This window comes from Xyrauchen texanus, chromosome 48 (assembly GCF_025860055.1).
Source record: "Xyrauchen texanus isolate HMW12.3.18 chromosome 48, RBS_HiC_50CHRs, whole genome shotgun sequence".
Lineage (NCBI taxonomy): Eukaryota > Metazoa > Chordata > Actinopteri > Cypriniformes > Catostomidae > Xyrauchen > Xyrauchen texanus.
Window position 1 is genome coordinate 17930141 of NC_068323.1, and position 21748 is coordinate 17951888.

Sequence of the window (21748 nt, forward strand, 5' to 3'; positions counted from 1 at the left end):
TCATTCAAATGTTTTGAAGCCTGAAAAGGAAATCATACCCTTATTTTATTATATGACCCAAGCTAAATTTGTATAAATGACTTTGTTGTGTGCATGAAGCACACATAGTGAGTTTGTATGGTAATTAATCATCATATTTGTGAAACACATAAAACAGACAATTAATCATCATAGAAGAAAAATAAAGTTCTATTTAAACATGGTGTCTAAGTTAAATGAGGCCCTCTGAGAGATTAGTGAGCACCACAGACTCTAGCTTTGAGTGAAAATTGTGGGTCGGGCAGTGTCAATCCAGCTAATTTTAGCCAATGGATTCTGGTGAGGCAGTCCTTGGCTGGGGGTGAAGAGCATCATGTATATGGGGAAGAATTGGGGGCGCTGTTTCTCACAATTCAATTTATTTTAAAGTTGCCTACTGCAGCTTTAAGAGCACAAAACTGTTTACAAGAGCACAACACTGGCCTCTGAATTTTGCTCTCAAAGTGCACCAGATGGAAGTACTTATCTTTAAAATGGATTAAATGTTCCTACGGGGGAGCATGCCTCCAGACCCCCCTAGAGGATCAGAGGTCCACCCCCCATAGTCTCACAAAATCCTATGGGAAACACTGAATAATTATTGCAGAACTAATATTCAACTACTCGTGCACATCCCTAGTTTAAATGGGGAAACATGAAACTTACTTGACAACAACAGTTCCTATATTAATATCATAATGAATAGAATAGCCTTAAATAATGTATAGTCACCTAAAGGGCATCTTACACGGTATGCGGTAAGCTTTTCTTGTGATATTGCTGACTCTCGTGTGTTCAGGACACTGATCTATAACTGGATTGCTCATAGAATTCTAAACTGCCAGCAGTAGGTGAAGCTATCGGAAGTTCTCTGGCGGCCATCTTACTATACCCTACCGACAGAGGGCATCAACCGCCAACAGACGAAACTCTCAATATGACCCGATCTGCGGCGTTTCACCGCGAAACAACGCTCACTAAAAGATGTGCAAAAGTGCCCACAGGTTGTAATTTATACAGACCATGTACCAATTAAACACAAATGAGTCATTACCCCATGTAGTGTGGGCATAATGATCATAATCTTTAATAATCCACCGTAAAAATACAACATCAAAGTGTATAAATGCAAAAGTATCCAATAGGGACATCCGTACTTGTTACAGGTTGCAATGTTTCTCTGTATTCATAGTTTAAACCTGTTGATGCTCATTGGTTTGACATTACTTTGCTTAAATTAGTTCACATTTACTAGATTGTGCTGTTCAAAATTGTTCATAATGTTGACATAATGTTGTACAGATGTAATCATACATATATATATATATATATATATATATATATATATATATATATATATATATATATATATATATATATATATATGTATATATGTATGTATGTATGTATGAAAATGTTTTCAAAATGTTTGATCCATGTCCATGGGTTCTTGATCCTTTTATAGAGCATATTGGATAAACTTGCTTGAGTGTTGGCCTTTTTTAGATTGAAATAGCTATACCAGCTATTGCACATTAGTCCAAGTGTCAAAACAACAACAATAAAAAAAAAAAATTCAATGGTGCGTTTTTGTGTACTATCTCGGATCCAAGTAATCAGCCTATATGGGATTGCTTGTGATTGCACTAATCTAACCCATTTGGTAAACCAAAATGGGCCTCATTTTTGTTGCCTATTTTGATGCCTGTTTCTTGAATAAAAATAAAATCCATGATTAAAGTTAAGCCTTATGTAATTTATTAGACAAGTTTAAATAAATAAAGAAGGCAATCCCTTAAAGTAGTCAGTTTTAACATTTCACCATTGAATTAGTCTTATTCAGGTTTTATTAAACTAACCAGCTGCAGATAAAGAACTGTTGCCAAATTAAAACCCAAGACTTGACTTGGAACCAAAGACTTTAGACTTGACTTAGACTTGGCCTTGAAAGTCTTGAGACTTGACTTGGACCTCAGGGACTTGTGAACATGTTGACTCAATGTGAATTTTTAATTAATTTTGGTGACATTACAATTGCAAATCCACTGTTTGAGACTGGACTCTTATACTGATAATACACTGCTGGTCCATACCACAACTGAATTTCAGCAGGCAGAAATGTACAGTATGTACTTCTGGCACCTTCATTAATAGTAAGGAGATATTATTGATTTCACTGGGTAAAAAAGATAAGGATCATAACATTGCATGTCTTCAAATACTCTGTTTTAAATATGATATGACACAACACAACTGCACATTATATGAATCACTGATATACACAGGATCACACCTGTCTCAAAGTAACATTAATCTCACCCAGGGTAACTAACAAAATAACATCTTTTCATAACATAAAATTTCATATTTAACATTAAGCTGAACTCGAACCATAACTATAACACTAATTACTTTGAGATGTTAGTTAATGAAGCCCCCAAACTATCCTAACACCTACTCAGACCTACCTTATTTATTATGCAAACAAAACAGTCAATATCAAGTCCCCAAGCAGAAACATCAAAAGACATTACAGTTTATTCCTGGATAGAACTATAATTCTATAGTTTTAACACCTAAAATTGTATTAAAATATGTAAGCATGCCATTTTGCCCTTTGCACAAAGAAAAGTGAAAAACGTAGATGTGTTATTGGTCCATCTAATCACTGGTCTACAAAGACCCTGGACCGAAAGTAGCTTGTGGTTAGTAGCCAGAAATTCATAAAAGTGGATGAGGGCGCTAGCAAGCTAGTTGTCACTGCCATTCTGTGTTATTTGTAGTCGTGTGTAGAAGCATAAGATGCTCCATTATACATTATTATAAGTCCAGATTTTTATGTAGGCAATTATAACTTACATGATATGACTTGCGTGGTAGTTGCAGAATGACCATATATTGTTTGCACAATGTTAAGAAGCAAACTAACAGTGTTTTACATTCTCTTTTGGTTTTGTGTTTATTCTTCTTTCAAGAGGGAAATTTGTCTTAATACAAAGTAGACACTGAACCCCAAGTTGCTCCCAATGGCAGGCTGTCAATGAGTTGGCCAAGTGTTTGCATCTGGGTTCACGTACTTACAAAAAGCATGTTTCTGGCTGTGACGGGTCTCCCGCTTATTTGCCAGGACCAGCCATTGGGTAAAAAACACAATTCACAGAAACAACAGAATATAAACTGAACACCAAAACCAAACAGAACCTGCTAGAAGACCCATCCACACTAAAAGAACCCAGTACTTATAAAGCAAAATCAAGTGTGAGAAAATAACGTGATGAGCCTCCAAGCCACAGCCACCACCACTGGCCAGCCCTACTAGTTAAGCGGGAGACCCATCACACTGGACTAACATTTCTAAAAAGTCATACATTTTACAAATAGTTTTTTTGCATGTAATACTTGTGTCATTGTGCTGGAGTATGGTATTCTAAGGATAAAACAAACAAAATCACAACCTGCTAACAAGCACAAAACTTTTTATAATAAAGAATTTGAATTTGTAAGCTAATTTTTAATTATTTTTGAGTCTAAAACAAAAGATTTTTGATAATTTGTCAGTAACATGAAATTGCAATATGTCCTTTTACAAGTGGTTTCCACCTCAACAGGGTGTGCTGGTTGAGTGTATGTCTGTCCAATAGGTAATAAGTTGATTTGTGCTATCTGTCATTATGGCTATAAGGCTGGAATAGTAACAGCGATTGTACTGTTGCGGCGGCTTGACCACAAACTGGTCAATATTTGGCGGTTTGCTAGGGACAATACCCAAACGCTCCAAGCACATGCCAAGATATGCATCCTCAATATATATGGGTTTAATTTGCTTTGATTCTTGTAGCAACTTATGCGGTATGTCCATCGAAAAGATGTAACACATGCCAAGAGGATATGGAGGATATTTTTCTTTAGGGTACACATCATAGGGAAGGTAAAACTTGTTGAACGGATCTCTCATGACAGGACTTTCAAACCACACCAGGCCGCTCATGTAGTTGTTTTGCACTGTGTTTAAACTCACAAGCATGTTGATTAAGTTTTTTATATTAAGAAGCACATCTGCATCCACCTTAACAGCATAGGATGCCTGTGGACAATTCCTGCTCAGCCATTCCATCATCACCATGGTTTTGATGGTTAAGTTCCTATAGGAGTCCTGGAAGTTACTCTGTATCAGGTCTTGGTACTGCTGGCTTTCATTCTGGAGTTGGTCCTGCAATGTCTCTTGACCAGCTTCACTATGTGAGCCCAGCAGAAACAGAACCAGCACCACTTTGTTGTCAAAACTCTTTTCTCCACCCCATGTTGTCCTGATAGCATTGCGTTCCTCAACGCTCTGAGGAGGAACAGGGACAATAACAACCACAAAGGGATTTTGCTGTTGACACTTCTGTGGTTGGTCAAGGATGAATTTGTATTTTCGTGGGTAAGCAACATGGTACATATCTGGTTCTTCCTCAACAGGGTTCCTACTTTGCCCTTCCTCATCAGGGTGCAGTTCTGGTTCTTTCTGAACAGGGTTCTTACTGGGTCCATCCTTAATAGGGTTATTTCCTGTTTTATTATGAACAGGGTCATTATGCTGTCCTTCCTCATCAGGGTTCTTACTGGGTACATCCTTAGTAGGGTTATTTCCTGTTTTATTATGAACAGGGTCATTATGCTGTCCTTCCTCATCAGGGTTCTTACTGGGTACATCCTTAGTAGGGTTATTTCCTGTTTTATTATGAACAGGGTCATTATGCTGTCCTTCCTCATCAGGGTTCTTACTGGGTACATCCTTAATAGGGTTATTTCCTGTTTTATTATGAACAGGGTCATTATGCTGTCCTTCCTCATCAGGGTTCTTACTGGGTACATCCTTAGTAGGGTTATTTCCTGTTTTATTATGAACAGGGTCATTATGTTGTCCTTCCTCATCAGGGTTCTTACTGGGTACATCCTTAGTAGGGTTATTTCCTGTTTTATTATGAACAGGGTCATTATGTTGTCCTTCCTCAACAGGGTTCTTCTTGGGAACTTCCATAACAGAGTACATTCCTGGTTCCTTCTCCACCACCACCACCTTTTCCCATTTTCTTGTCGTAGGTGTATAAGTGATATACAGCAGAAAAGCAGTTCCTAGAGCCAGGAAACACATCAGTAGCCATTTCTTATTGGACATCAGTCTGAATGAGGTACAACTGAAAGAGAAAAAGACACTGAAGAATGTTGGGTCCATCTTATGAGCAATGAATCTTAACAGTAATTAGCTTGATTTTCTAAATGTGGTTCAGTGAATCAGACATGCCATATTCTAGTAAAACTGGTAAGAAAACTTCATAATCCTACTTATAATAATAACATTATTATTATTATTATCATTATTATTATTAATAATAATAATAAATATATATATATATATATATACACACACATACATACATACAAACACAAATTTTGGAATGCTCAATTGGCACGGCTACTCTCCGTGGTTGTGTGTAAATCGCTCCAATTTACCACAAGCCCCATTGAGAGCGAGAAACACTAATCGACCACGAGGATGTTACCCCGTGTGACTTTACCCTCACTAGCAACTGGGCCAATTTGGTTGCTTAGGAGATCTGGCTGGAATTACTCAGTCGGGTTTGTAATTTATGAAAAAAAAATTTTATATATATATATATATATATAGGCCATCTGAACTTGTTTTGCACACATGCTCTCACTCACAGAAACGCGCGAACGGATGAGTTAGGGGCCTTTCACACCGAACGTGTTTTTGCCTGCGTCTGCTCTGTTTTTCCATTTTTTTCCCTGTGTAAACGTGCTGGATGAACATGACAAACTGGACAACAATAAATAATTGTTGGGTTATAATATTAATAAATAACAACTGAATTCCAAAATGTTACTGGGTGCAGTAGTAGGACTGGAAAATGGTTGTATTTACTGACCCTTTGGAGTATGGACACAGTTGTAATATCTTTTGAAAGAAGACACTTTTCCCAAGTTTCAGAATTAATATATGTTGTTATTTTTTAAAGTTAGAGAAGCTGAAGTTTATAGTAATGGAAATATTTTGTGCTGAACATGTTTTTATAATCTAAAAAAAACAACTTGCTTGGCTATTATGAATAACACTAGGCCGCATTTTTTAAAATAGACTTTGGAGACAGGCTCGTTTTGTTTACGGGACTCTAATAAATAAGATAATATACAGTTTTACAACATGAATGCTGCTCAGATTGCAGTTTGTTGAAGAACGATGACGAAGGGTAATTCTTTCAGGTGAGAGCGCATGTAAACAATGGAGAATATCTCAATATTTCTCAGATTTATCACTTTTATGGACAAAAAGTGCTATTGGATGTTTTTCAATGAACACTTGACATGGACAATTGACCCAAGTGTGGCAAACTGGATTCATCTGGCGATCACAATTTCATAACAAAAGTATGAAGTCCCGTTTTGATATTGCATGTTTTCATTTGTACTCCTGGTACAAATAACTAAATTGCTGTTTCTGGAGCACTGCTATCGTGAAACGGAGATCGGATATCAATGTTGAACCCTTTGAAAAGATTTGTTACCATAAATTACATTTATAAAGGGTAAATTATATATTAAATGTAAGCAGAGTGACTTCACTACCGTGTGCGGCGTATCAACAGGTTAAGCAAACGGCCCCGACTTGGTCGGTTGCTTTTCGGCCACAGAAATCACACTGTAGACAGTACTCATAATTTGTTTGTACAAACATATCTCATCATAACAATTTACAAAATGTGAAGGGACAAAAACTACAAAAATCATGGGAAGAATCGCTTTGAATTTTTCTTCTATTTTAATTATAATCTTTAATTTGAATTATTAATCAATGGGCATCCAAACTTGAAACATAAAAATGTTTCATAGGCTTTTATCCCTTATGAATGTTGAATAAAACTTAAACTATTTTATTTAAAAAGTGTATGGCTCTAAATGAATTAAACAGTACATCATCTTTCGTCGGTTACTTCAGCCACACCATTTAAAATACACCAGAACAGCCTGTTTCAATAGTAAAACAGTGTTGGTGTAACAATATCTATTGTGTACATTGAAAACACTTAAGGGTAATTACACATGCAAATACAGGAAAACTTCCCAGACTTGGTTTGTAGTACATGACCAACACAATCTATTAAAACCATTGGAGATCTTAACTTAAATACTGATCTGTTTTCCCTACTTGGCATTACTTAATTTACATGCAGACAGAATTCACTTTTTGCAGTGAGAAACAACAAACCGCTACTGGAGGAGTCTTCAGGAGGAGCACTGTACTCAAACTCACACTCCTGCCATCTTTGCTCTGTCTCGTGTCACCAAAAATAAGGTATTTTGTGGTTGGTCTAAGAATGTTACCATCTTTGCTTTGGTCACAGAAGTGAATGAATGACTGGTTTATGGAGACTGATTTGGAGTGGTGGTGGCGTAGTGGGCTAAAGCACACAACTGTTAATCAGAAGGTTGCTGGTTCGATCCCCACGGACACCACCATTGTGTCCTTGAGCAAGGCACTTAACTCCAGGTTTTTCTGGGGGGATTGTCCCTGTAATAAGTGCACTGTAAGTCGCTTTGGATAAAAGCATCTGCCAAATGCATAAATGTAAATGTAACTCTCTTGAACTGTAAAAGATTAGGCTGTTTTGTCTGGAAGATGTTTTTGTTGTAATCTAGATGACGTTGTTGCTGTAATCTGGATAATGAATAAATGTCCCAGTGGCCATTTATATGATCATGGAGTACTTATTTAAAATAATTAAATATGATGAGTGATATATCATTGACGTTTATTTTAGGATGATTATTTTAAGATAACATCATCACAGTATGCAGTGGCAATACTTTAAGTCATATTTAACAAAGGCCAAAAGAACATTTATAAAATTTTTCTAAACATTAATATTATCTAAGAAAGCATATAAGTTGACTGTTGTAGATGGAAGACCAAATCTGCTACAATACTAAATAAATAAAGGCCTCGATGAGACAACTTTAAAGACCCAATAAAATCTACATTGGAGTTTTGTGGCTTTTAGTCCATGTCTGCTAGCTTTGAAGTCAATTTTATGCTAGTGTACTCCTAAAAGTTGATGTACTTAACCTTTAGCAGATTGTGGCAGGGCGGAGGGCGGGGCCGGGTCGTGATCATACACACCCGGTCCCTTATCAGGCTAATCAAGCCTCCGAGAGGGATAAAAGCCGACTGCGGAGGATTGTGCGGGAGAGAGAGCTAGTTTACGGACATGTCCGTCATTTGTGTTTTTGTCTGTTTCAGTTTATTATTAAAATATTATTTATATTGACAAACCGGTTCTCGCCTCCTCCTTTCCATTGACTGCTTTACACAGATATTTCTAGAGTGTACAGGAAATCTACTACTAATGAGCTGATTTTACCACCCTCAGAAGTTGTTGTTATAGGAGCAGATCCCACACAAGAGAGTAATAAATCAGGTTAAAAGAATCTACCAAATATGGCAGGACAAGTGTCCACATACCTTTTGTCCACATACATTTGCTATGCAATTGTGATCTTTTATTTAACTAACACCCCTGTCATGTACAGACAAAAGATGATTAATACCTTTCCACAGTTCCCACAGATTGAATATGTGCATCTAGTCATGCATATCCAGCGTTTTGACTATTAGTATATGGTCTGTAACACATTGCAGCTTGATTTGACAATAAACCACTCAATTAGACAGAAAGTGTCAGTCAAGCAAACATGGAAACTGAACAGTCTGTTTGTTTTGCTTTATGTGCCGTTTAAGCGGTTTGTCTAGCTTACATAATAACAGGAAAAAAAAAAAAATTGCTTGCGTTTTCTCATATTTAAATCGGTTTGGATAAAATAATGATCGTGTATAAAATAGAAATGTAAGTCTCATTATTTGTTTTGCTGTCAAAATGATTAATCAAAATGTTTTATTTAGTATATAGTTTTTTTCTTTTACTCATAGGTGATTTCATACTTGATGAGCTTCATTATTAAATTCTACTATACACAAGGACTGCAGATGACTTGTTGCAATTTCCATCTGGATTAATAACTAAATTAACAAATAAATTTGGCATTTAAAAAGTCTTAGATGAAATTTTAAAAAAATAATGTTTGCTATGGCACAGACCATGTGAGTGATGTGGAGTGGAATTAAGAGCATTTTATTTATTTAAGTCATCATCTACATTGTGAGTAAATCATGCGAAATGCGACCAGAAAATGTCTGTTATTAGCCACTGACAAGTATATTAACATTTCATTCGCCAGTGATAGAGTTGTGTAGTTTCAAAGCACAGAGTCCCTTTTACTGAATGAAAAGCAGTTGATTAAGAAGCTGGATTCAGCCTCGTCTATCCCTGCATGATCTCTCATGCCCGCAGAAAAAGTTGAACTCCATCTCAGGGAACCGCACCACATTCGTCACGAGCAGCTCTCATCTCAAGCGTTCTGAAGTGCATGCAGTCTACAGAGACTTGTGCCAAACTCCCGCGAAAATATAAACAAGGTATAAATGTATTACTTTTATGAACGCAAAGCACTCCAGTTTCACTTAACAGCCATGTAATGTCAAATACATTGTGGGTTTATTCACGCAGTGTTAATAACACGCAGTGAGACAGAGGAGATGCCCTGCTCTATTTCTGTGGAGATATTAACATCCAAGAAACAGAATCTCGAAGTCTTCCTGCATGAGAAATAAGGGCTTGAGTGTTCATCAGAGAGCCTTAAAATAATGGGTGAAAGACCTCCATGAAGTTGGCACCCCAAATAATGAAATAATCATTAAAACTTTTCTATTCGTTTGTGCTGTAAAAATGAATGTTTGTGCTGGTTTGGTGTTTGAGACATTAAGCATTGTTTTTTGGGCGGTGTGACATCACTCTCCACCCCATGTTATCTAAATTGTCATTCGTTTGTGCTTGGTTTGTGCCGTTAAAACAAACATTGTAACCATTTCCCTTCCTTAGATATAGCAAAAACTGATTTCCTCACATAGAAATAACAAAATTATCTCTTGGATCTCTGACGTCAGTCATGCGTTTATCTCATCTCGTCAGTGCAAAAATATTTTAGATGAGAAGTGTAAAAATGTTATTGATTCATTATGAGACCGTGGCGGTGCAAATGAGACTGTGGCGGGCCGCCAGATTCTAGTCAATTAATGGGAAACACTGAAGTACATGTGTTGTTCATTGGAAATTTCAATGTGTACATCAAAAATTGCTAATTTCCTGATTTATCATTAAACAGTAAAACAATTTATTTTGGTGTAACATTAGTTTACTCTAATATGAACATCTAAGTCAGTTGCTGGTTACTAGCATAAGTGGAATAGCACACCCCATGCAGACCATTTATAATAGGGTTCATATGTTAGTGCTACTATGAATGCAAACTTTAATACAGTGAAAAAGACACTACTAGCATAACATAAATATATGTAAAAAAATATTAATTTCCAACATTCTTTTGAATGTACTAAAAATAAAATATTTCATGGCATGAGTGTACCTTCATTTACTATTACTATTACTTTGAATGGCCATGGAAAATGAAGCAATGTGATAAATTTACCTGGTCACAAAAAGTTGTCAGTTGATTTACCTGATGAACTTTCACCGTTTGCTGACCCTTTAGTTAATGTGTGCTTCTAAATCACTTGAACTTTTATAAGCAACTGACACATAAGTACAGCTTTACATGTTATACATTCTGCTTTTTTCGGATCTCGATCTGGATGAAAGCATGGGGATTATTTGTGCAAATCCTCTGTAAATTTGCACTTTCGTTTGGGCATTGTTTCCACTCAACTGTCATTTGCTGCTACTGTCAAGCAACTGTTTGATGCCGAACACAACAGCGCTTCCTGCGTTCGCGGAGAGATTGACAGGCAGGAATTTGGCCAATAGTTGCACACCAATTGGTGTGCGAGAAGGCGGGACTTACAAAGAGGGGTTAAAGCAATGCAAATATGCGCACGCACACAATGAAGTATTGGACCAGATGCACATCATAATGCAACTAAAGCCGAATTCCGGACATTTTTGCAAATTTAGAAATCCTGGCCGGATGCTTTTTTAAGGTCTGAATAAGAGGAAAAAGAGGACGTATGGTCATCCCTACATTTGGACGTCCTTGACCAGTTCACAAGTTTAAAAGCATGAAGCTAAACATGTAACATCAGTAGGCTAAATCTTCACCATTACTCTTCTTTTCAATTAAGTCCAAAAGACTTGACGTTTTATTTTTCCTCCAGAGTGACACGAGCTGCCTCTCTCTAGTAGCGGGAGGGGGAGGGTGTCACACCTGGTGAACCTCAAACAAAATGCAGCAATATTATTGCGAGTAGCCTACATTCTTCGAAGACCTGCGAAGAGGCTGCGTTATGAAGATTATTGCATATTCATATAGAAATGTTTGTGTTGTTGTTGAGCTGCACCTAAAATTGTGTTGCCTACATTTAAAATTACATTCGTATGGAGCCAGAAATACAACAAAACAATCTGAATTGTGTAAATCTGAATTATAGACTTTTGAATTATAAGTGTGATTTTGCCAAAGTTAATATTACGTTGTATTTTAAATAGGTTTGAATTATAAAAAAAATTAAACTCCAATCCTGGACATTTCATATTTAAACAAATTGAATTGTTGTTGTTTTTTTATGGCACAATTTTATAAATATGTTTTTTCAAACAGCAAATTTTTGGTTCTGAATTAATATTTACAACTGTAAATATTCCGTTTTAATAAATACAGCTTCAAGTTTTCAAGATCAAGAAGAAATCCAGAACACCAAATTCAATATTCTAAAATTCAAACCGCAGAAATTCAGATCTTCAGAAAGTGGGTCAGAGGTCAAGCTTCCGTCTTCCACAGGGAAGAGTAGAGGGTCTCGGAAAAGTCGAACGGAGCATTTTGGCCAATCTTATATGATTTATATTTTTATGGTTAGCACATTCTCAGCACATGAGACATTTGTCTAAGCGGTCTCTGGTATTTGTTTTGGTTTAAATTATATTTAGTATGAAAGTGATTAGTATGCGTAAGCATCACATATAACTCAATAATGTATGTAATTGTGCTTCATTCTGTGATCGGAATCCACATCAGATCCAAGTCGGATGTTATTTCAAACACTTGTTGGTGTTTGTAAGTGCGTTTTGAGCTCAAGACATGAACATCACGAATGATCATTCAGATGTTTGTGATTTAGCAGTCATGATTACATTATACGATTCATTTCATGCAAATTGTAGCTTATTGTAAGGCATTTAATGGCTAATTTACACACCAAACATTACAAACACAGTATGTCATTCTCACACATCCCTATTTATGTTTAGTCATTATGCCATTTATTTTTAGTTTGACTGTCAGAATCATTTTAAACGGAACATTTGACGTGTTCTTGTCATAAATCTTCAAAGCTGCAAAATAGGTTTGAACAAGCAGCATAAAAAGGTTCGATTTTGGGTAATGTTGATTATTGTTAACAATAACAATGTAAAAATGTATAAGCCTTTTTACTGTTTCATAATTGTAGGCTATTCATCATTATGAAGGCATTTCAACGCCAATGCGCGCGCATTATTGATGCTCGCACGCGCGATAGAGTAAAGCCGCTCAAGAACAGAATATTGAAATACAGAGGAATTTTCAATGTATTTGAGACATTGAGTGGGATGAAAAGTCCCAAAGCAAAATATGTGTGATCTTTGTTGAAGAATTTATTGTTTGGTATGTTGTGGAGAATATGATGTGTAAACTGAATTGTAATCTCAGTCTTTGTTTGTAAATCTTTCAGGTATGATTGTCTTTCTGTTGATGTTCATACAAGAATAAAAAAAATATATATAATTAAAAAAAACTTCCAATGATAGATGACTTCCATTGACTAAGTAACCAATGACATTTTAGTTTACAATTAAAAGAGCAAAGCCCGCCCAACGACTGCCAAAATCAAAAGTGTTTGAGGAGCAAAAGCAGCAGATGAGATTCAAGATTTTGGGGAATTGTCTTGCGCCTGCTGTCAGGCATATCATCGCGTGCGAGATCTTGTATTGCGCGCGCAGGATATGTCCTGCGCGCGCGGAATCTTCCCGTTGCTACTGTGGCAAGTGTCAATAATGCGCGCGAGGGTTTAAAACGCGCGCGCGAGTTATTTACTCTATCGCGCGTGCGAGCATCAATAACGCGCGCGCATTAATGGCGTTGAAATGCCTTCATAATGATGAATACAATTTTGAAACAGTAAAAAGGCTTATACATTTTTACATTGTTATTATTAAAAAATAATCAACATTACCCAAAATCTAACCTATTTATGATGCTTGTTTAAACTTATTTTGCGGCTTTGAAGATTTATGACAAGAACACGTGACATGTTCCGTTTAAAATGATTCTGACAGTCAAACTAAAAATAAATGGGGATGTGTGAGAATGACATACTGTGTTTGTAATGTTTGTTGGAGTTTGGTGTGTAAATTAGCCATTAAATGCCTTACAATATGCTACAATTTGTAGTTTGAATTTTAGAATATTGAATTTGGTGTTCTGGATTTCTTCTTGATCTTGAAAACTTGAAGCTGTATTTTTTAAAACGGAATATTTACAGTTGTATATATTAATTCAGAACCAAAAATTTGCTGTTTGAAAAAACATATTTATAAAATTGTGCCATAAAACAAATCAATTTGGTTAAATATGAAATGTCCAGGATTGGAGTTTAAAAAATTATAATTCAAACCTATTTAAAATACAACGTAATATTAACTTTGGCAAAATCACACTTATAATTCAAATTCAAAAGTCTATAATTCAGATTTACACAATTCAAATTCAAATTGTTTTGTCGTATTTCTGGCTGCATACATTCGGGGCTGAAGCCCCAGAAAAATTACCTGGCGACGCGGATGAATATTTCCCTTCCTTAGATATAGCAAAAATGTTTTCGGGAGTGGTGACGTCCTTCTCCACCCCATGTTATCTAAATCGCTCCAAACCGGTGTCATTTGTATGTGCCGATTTGTGCCGTTAAAATGAACACTTTATCTATTTCTATTCCATAGAAATAACAAATATGGGTCGGGAACTGTGATGTCACTTTACACCTTATGTCGTCCAAATTTCTCCAAACAGGTGGCATTCGTTTGTGCTCGATTTTTTTTTATATAGCACAATACTTGTGTGGAGCGGAGGGGGACGGGGCCGGGTCGGAATATCGCGCGCCCGGTCCCCAAAAGGCCTGATGAGGCGCGCGAGGGATAAAGGTGGCCGGTGACGACTGTTCGAGAGAGAGAGAATTACGGGCATGTCCGTCATGTGTGCGTGTTCATGTTTGTGCTTTTGGTTTAAGTTTTCATTAAATTGTGATTTATGTTGACAAGCCGGTTCTCACCTCCTCCTTGCCCATCCTTTAACTGTGTTACATTGGTGCCGAAACCCGGGAAGGAGGAGGGATGCCCGTTGCAGAGTCCTCAACACTGCCGTCCACCCAGGGGAGCGCCGCTGCCATCTGACGGAGTAGCCCGACCGCCCGGATGCGAGGAATGGCCGCTGTCCGCGGGGCAAGTGGGGACTGGATACCCCGATGGCCTGGAGCGAGGGAGCCGCTGCCGGGGGCGGAGGAGTGCCCTGTCATCCCCAGAGATGCAGAGGGGTCGAGGGAGACCGCAGTCCGCGAGGGGAGGAGGGAAGAAGCTTTTTCTCTCTCTCCTCTCTCTCTCTCTCTCCCTTTCACACCGTGTTGGCCTTTTCCCTCGCCTATTTTGTTGTTGTTGTTTTTTCCCTTCCTGTCTCCTCCCAGGGCGAGGAAGGCGGGGATGACCACGCGGGACGCAAGATACACCCCGCCCCAGGGATGGGGGTGTACGTCATGCCGGTGGCACCCCGGCCTGAGATAACGCTGGGAGGAGTGTGGAGTGGAGGGGGGCGGGGCCGGGTCCGAATATCGCGCGCATGGTCCTCAATCGAGAGAGAGAATTACGGGCATGTCCGTCATGTGTGCGTGTTTATGTTTGTGCTGTTTGGTTTGAGTTTTCATTAAATTATGATTTATGTTGACAAGCCAGTTCTCGCCTCCTCGTTGCCCATCCTTTATCTGTTTTACAACTTGTTTTTTGGGAGTAAATGTTCAGTAATTTTTATACAGATATTTATTTAATAATTTATAAGAGTTTAATAGATAGGCTTTCTTTCAACAGCACAAAACAGCACAAATCAAGCACAAACGAATGACACCGGTTTGGAGCGATTCGGACAACGTGGGGTGGAGAGTGACGTCACACCGCCCAAGAAACAATGCTTAATGTCTCAAACAACAAACCAGCACAAACGTTCATTTTTGCGGCACAAATCAGCACAAACACAGCACAAATGAATGAAATAGTTTGGATGATTATTTAATTATATGGAGTGCCAACTTGATGGAGGCGTGTGACAGTGAAGAATTTAAGGCAGAAATATTTTAATATTGCATAATATTGCATAAAATAATATAATAGCTTTATAATAGTTTACCTGGGTTACAAAAGAACCTGGCCAAATTGATGCCCTACACAGAGGGTTTCGAGTGATATGAGCGTGAAGCGATAATCTGTGTTCTGCAGCTGCTTTCGGGTCCTTGATTAACGGATAACGTGCGAGTAAGGGCAGCCGGTGGACTTTCTGGTGCCCTCCTAGGGTAAGGTGGTAGTCTGCATAGTCTGCTTATACACTGTAAACCCCAACAGTACCACGTATTAATAAAAAAAAGTACCTGGAAATTCTGCATTTGAAAAAAAAGGGAAAGTCCTGCAGTTAACCAGAGATCAGAAACATGACATCCTTGAAAAACTTGCGGCTGCGAATTACAATTTCAAAGACTACCCAAGCAATAAAGACATGTCCAAAGCAGCAGAAGCTCTTGTCACCAAACACCCATTGTCTGAGAGAGCTTGGCTCAGACAATGGATGGTGTTTATGGAAAACAAGTATCAAATTTAAGATGGGAAACTACCGAAACAAATTGAGAAGGGCAGGTTGCATGGAAGTTGCTGTCAGTGCTGGAAAACAAAGCAAAAACAATCCTGAAAATGCACCATCACACTTAAACATAAAAAGACTAAGACGTGCCCAGGTACATTTTATACTAGACTTTCTCCAAGGACATTGATGCAGTAAGTCTTGAGGATTGAAGAAGTTCAGAAAACAGGAAAAAATCTACAACTTATTGACAAGAAGATGCAAATGACATTTGCATCAAGGAGGCAAGTGAGGCACCTGTGAAAGAGATCCTTGAGCGCTGGCCAGCTCTTTGTATGGAATCACAGGTATATTTTAATACTGTGGTCTTAAAATTTTGAATGTTGTCTTTTTAATCCATTGTGAATATAATTTGTTTTTGCCTCGGTTTCAGGTGCATGCTGAATTTCAACGCATAACGAACCAGAATCTATCAAACACCTTCTATGCAGAACTTGACCACCACAGTCTTCATTTGATGACTTTATTTCATCAGAAGGCCTCAAAGACAGGAAAAATGTCAGATGCGCTTACTGAGATTCTCTGGATTCACGACATAAAGGTTTATAAGGTTTCTGATTGGTGCATAATCTTATGTCTCATTGTAGAAATAAATCTCAGTATCTCTCTGTACTTGCTTTTCCAGTGTTGTTTTAAGATTTTTACATTCTGCAAATCTTTGGATTTGAATAGTGTGCTATAGATTGTTATAAGCAAGTACTCCTTTTTTCTGAAGGTTATAAAAACTATTAATTTGGGTAACTGTGTAAATTTAGATAATTCATATTTTCATTTTCAATATGTTCAGTATTTAACATTAGATCGAATATGTATAGGATCAACATGATGTCCATATAAAGCGAACCACTGTGCTGCATGGACTTAATGAGAGAAGACACCTCAGGATTTTTCAAAACATGCAGGGTAAATTACTTATTCCACACAATTTTAAATCTTTAAGAAACAGGTCCCAAAGCACTCGTCAGTGGTTGATTAAAACTGCCTTCATTATGGCGGCTATTTCATAATTTTTTACAAACTGACATCAATAAAAAAAAGACTATGTGGATTGCAAATCCATGATTATTGGCACAACCATTTTTACTAGGTGGGGCTATTTTGCCACTTTCCCATTTTTGCATTTCAGGCTGAAGATTCTGAAGAGCCTTATGTTGGTGATTCAGTTGCCCTGTTGACAGCATTCCGAGAACTCCCAAATTAACTACAAACAACAATCAGGTCAGAGTTTCTATTGTTCTTGAAAATGAAGTCATCACCCACCTGCCCAGGCTTTAAGCTGCATTTATTTTTACTTTTGGACTGATCTATGCATTGAATCATAGTTATCCAAAAGAGATGTCCAACACTTTTGAATTCATTCAGCAGGTCCTTTTGGGTCTTAATGATGGGAAACTCAAGCCAAGAGTGCTTGCTCTGAAGAATGATTTGCTGCGATTTGCTGTTCTGTTCATGTTTTGATTTGAGGCATAACTACTCGTAGCTTACTGTGTTAAAGCACACAGACTAAAATGTGAAAGTTATTTCAAAGTGTCCTTTTTAACAGTTGCTGTTGTGAGTTAAATGAAGGACCATTGTAAAATATTACAGGTGAAACTCGAAAAATTAGAATATTGTGCAAAAGTTCATTAATTTCAGTAATTCAACTTAAAAGGTGAAACTATTATATTATATAGACTCATTACAAGCAAAGTAAGATATTTCAAGCCTTTATTTGATATAATTTTGATGATTATGGCTTACAGCTTATGAAAACCCCAAATTCAGAATCTCAGAAAATTAGAATATTGTGAAAAGGTTCAGTATTGTAGGCTCAAAGTGCCACACTCTAATCAGCTAAACACCTGCAAAGGGTTCCTGAGCCTTTAAATGATCTCTCAGTCTGGTTCAGTTGAATTCACAATCATGGGGAAGACTGCTGACCTGACAGTTGTGCAGAAAACCATCATTGACACCCTCCACAAGGAGGGAAAGCCTCAAAAGGTAATTGCAAAAGAAGTTGGATGTTCTCAAAGTGCTGTATCAAAGCACATTAATAGAAAGTTAAGTGGAAGGGAAAAGTGTGGAAGAAAAAGGTGCACAAGCAGCAGGGATGACCGTAGCCTGGAGAGGATTGTCAGGAAAAGGCCATTCAAATGTCTGGGGGAGCTTCACAAGGAGTGGACTGAGGCTGGAGTTACTGCATCAAGAGCCACCACACACAGACGGGTCCTGGACATGGGCTTCAAATGTCAAACGTCTTACCTGGGCTAAAGCAAAAAAGAACTGGTCTGTTGCTCAGTGGTCCAAAGTCCTCTTTTCTGATGAGAGCAAATTTTGCATCTCATTTGGAAACCAAGGTCCCAGAGTCTGGAGGAAGAATGGAGAGGCACACAATCCAAGATGCTTGAAGTCCAGTGTGAAGTTTCCACAGTCTGTGTTGGTTTGGGGAGCCATGTCATTGGCTGGTGTTGGTCCACTGTGCTTTATTAAGTCCAGAGTCAACGCAGCCGTCTACCGGGACATTTTAGAGCACTTCATGCTTCCTTCAGCAGACAAGCTTTATGGAGATGCTGACTTCATTTTCCAGCAGGACTTGGCACCTGCCCACACTGCCAAAAGTACCAAAACCTGGTTCAATGACCATGGTATTACTGTGCTTGATTGGCCAGCAAACTCGCCTGACCTGAACCCCATAGAGAATCTATGGGGCATTGCCAAGAGAAAGATGAGAGACATGAGACCAAACAATGCAGAAGAGCTGAAGGCCGCTATTGAAGCATCTTGGTCTTCCATAACACCTCAGCAGTGCCACAGGCTGATAGCATCCATGCCACGCCGCATTGAGGCAGTAATTAATGCAAAAGGGGCCCAAACCAAGTACTGAGTACATATGCATGATTATACTTTTCAGTGGGCCGACATTTCTGTATTTAAAATCCTTTTTTTTTTATTGATTTCATGTAATATTCTAATTTTCTGAGATTCTGAATTTGGGGTTTTCATAAGCTGTAAGCCATAATCATAAAAATTATATCAAATAAAGGTTTGAAATATCTTACTTTGCTTGTAATGAGTCTATATAATATATTAGTTTCACCTTTTAAGTTGAATTACTGAAATTAATAAACTTTTGCACGATATTCGAGTTTCACCTGTATATACTTCAATAGTCTCAAAGGCTGAAATCTTGTTCAGACATTGTATAGTTGTAAAGACAAATGTTTTTCAAATGTAAGGAGATGCAACATAGCACAGTGGTACACAGTTTACCTTAATTGGTAGCTTTTTGAGAGTTTTGTTTTATGAATTCTCTTATCTGCCCAGGTATTTAAATGATATTGTTTGATTGTTTGTTTCTTTGTGCCTCATCTGTAATGTTGTAACTCTTGTCATTTGGTCTCTTTATATTAAATAGACTTTGTTTACTACATTACTGCATGTAGTTTGGTTCTTAATTATATTTGTTGTAAAAAACCTTTAAGATGTAAAATCTTAATTTTTTAGTTAAGAAACTAAAAAAGGCAATCAGGCAATCAAAAAAAAAGCCATAAAAAATTAAGTAACATTACTACCAACTTTTAAGTCACAAAAAATTAATTAGTGCAATTCTTACAACTTAAAAGTTAAAGCACATTCATAATTTAAAAGGCATATATTTTTCATGTTGTATAAAATATATTAAGTTTATATGACTTAAAATTTTGAGTTGTGGTTAATTAAAATAATCAAATGAGTAAATACTTGTTTTAAGTAGAATATACTTATTATTTGTATTCATTAGATAAACAAGTTAAGAAAACTTGAGACTTTTAAGTTTTCAAACTTACAAAAGAAGAGGCAATCCGTTGAGTTAGTAGATCTCATCCGGGTTTATAGGGAGTGTTTGTAATGGTGACGGGCATTTCTCATTAATCAGTTCACACATCAATGTTTTTGTTTTGTTTTGTTTTGCTGCTGCACATAACACCACAAGTGCAAACACTTATTAAAGGCCTATACATTAATTAATCTAATGTCCATGTAATTTACATTGACTTTTTCATTTCTTTGAATTTGCAGATGACAGTAGTGGAAAAACCTGTTGTGTGTGTTTTCCAAGTGGAGTTTCCAAAAATGGATCAGTTTTTTACATTTACAATTTATTTTACCTATGAAAGTGTTTACATGTTTTATGTATTAAATGATAATTCAATGTTTTGAGACTGATTGTTTTATTTATGATTAATTACGTATGAATTTATGTTTATGTAAATATAAATATGATGTAAAAATGGAGACAGCTTGGCTGGTGGGCTAAAAAGTTAATTTCGGACCTGAATGTGTGTGTCGCAGTTAGCCTACATATTCAGCTGGTAAAACGCAAAATCCACCAACTGGACAGACAGGAATGGGATGGCCGCTGAGTCTTTAACTGTACGTAGGCCAACACTTGATTTGTATTGTTGATGGTGACTGAAACTCGTATAAATATATCAATATAAATCATAACATTGACAGACACAATACAATCCTTAATTCTTCCACTAAAATTAGCTCTCTGAGTTTGAACTGATCGAATATCTTCATGACAGAACACTATTTAAAAAAAAAAAAAAAAAAACATTACTTTTCCTGGCACGTAAACTGAACAAATTCGGGATCTTAATAACATAGAAGGTCCTTAAACTGGACAACTACATGTTCCCAACCTACAAATAATGACCAAATAAATACTCAAAAGACAAAATAGGGTAAATCAGTATTTGCTCTTACATCAAACTCCGACTGTTGTAATGGAAGAAGGATACACCTGTCCACCTGCTCCACAATTAAGCGCGTTTGTGATGGGTAAAGGGTGCGTTTCGTACTCCTGTTGTGTCTTTATGATACTGAATCACGTATCCAACATCCTTAACGGGATGGCACTTCCTAATTCCCAAATGTGTAACTTGGTCTATGCCAGAGGACAATAAAGCCAACAGGTTTCACACGTAATGGAGCCACGCCCGGGTGATCTGCGTGGATACTGTTTCGTCCGTCACTGACAACCTAGCAAACATTGTTCCCCTGACTCTAGCGTATGGTTCCCGCTTGGTTAATTATTTCTTAGGAACGTTCGCTTTAGGTTCAATATTATATAACCATACACGAACGTTCCCAGAACGTTGCAGGGTGGTTTTTGTGAGATAGCTTAAAAATTACTTATAGGGTACAACAGGGCTTAAGACACCTTCAGGAAAATTTGCTTTTTTCTTGTCAAAAAAATTCTAGAAATCTATTTATTTTTATTGAATATTGACGGAGCAATAAAATTTGCCTAAATAGAAATAACAACAGAATATTGTTTTGAATACAGTTCTTTAAAAAAATATATTTTTTGAAAGGTGGTGATGGAGCCCTCCCTCATTTGGGTAGAAAAAGGCCTTAAGGGGGGTTATATTGATATATTGTAGAGCACATGTCAGCTTGGGCAAATAAGTTTAAGGCAGGTAGAGGCTATTTTGAATAACAAATTGAGAAAAAGCTTATTTAAAATAACCACAGTAGAAAAGGTTGCAAATCATTTCTTATTTATTTGTGAGCCCACTTTAAATATTTTACATAACATATCTATTCTCCCCACTTAAGAAAAAAAAGGGCCTTTAGCCTGTGCAACAGGGGGATTTTTACATTTACATTTATGCATTTGGCAGACACTTTTATCCAAAGCGACTTA

The 21748-nt window shown here is 37.1% G+C and overlaps 1 protein-coding gene across 1 annotated transcript; it reads right to left on the reverse strand.

The window, feature by feature from the left end:
- Positions 1-1466: 1466 nt before the first annotated feature.
- LOC127640039 (beta-1,3-galactosyltransferase 1-like) lies at positions 1467-20949 on the reverse strand. Its single transcript, XM_052122413.1, has 2 exons — positions 20806-20949; positions 1467-5198 (listed from the first exon to the last, which is right to left on the reverse strand). The coding sequence occupies exon 2, from the start codon at positions 5177-5179 to the stop codon at positions 3620-3622; it is 1560 nt and encodes a 519-aa protein (XP_051978373.1). The 5' UTR covers positions 5180-5198; positions 20806-20949; the 3' UTR covers positions 1467-3619.
- Positions 20950-21748: the final 799 nt, after the last annotated feature.

What these genes read in the sequence shown, in the direction of transcription:
- LOC127640039 (XM_052122413.1), bottom strand. Translation starts at nt 5,179, where the DNA reads ATGTCCAATAAGAAATGGCTACTGATGTGTTTCCTGGCTCTAGGAACT.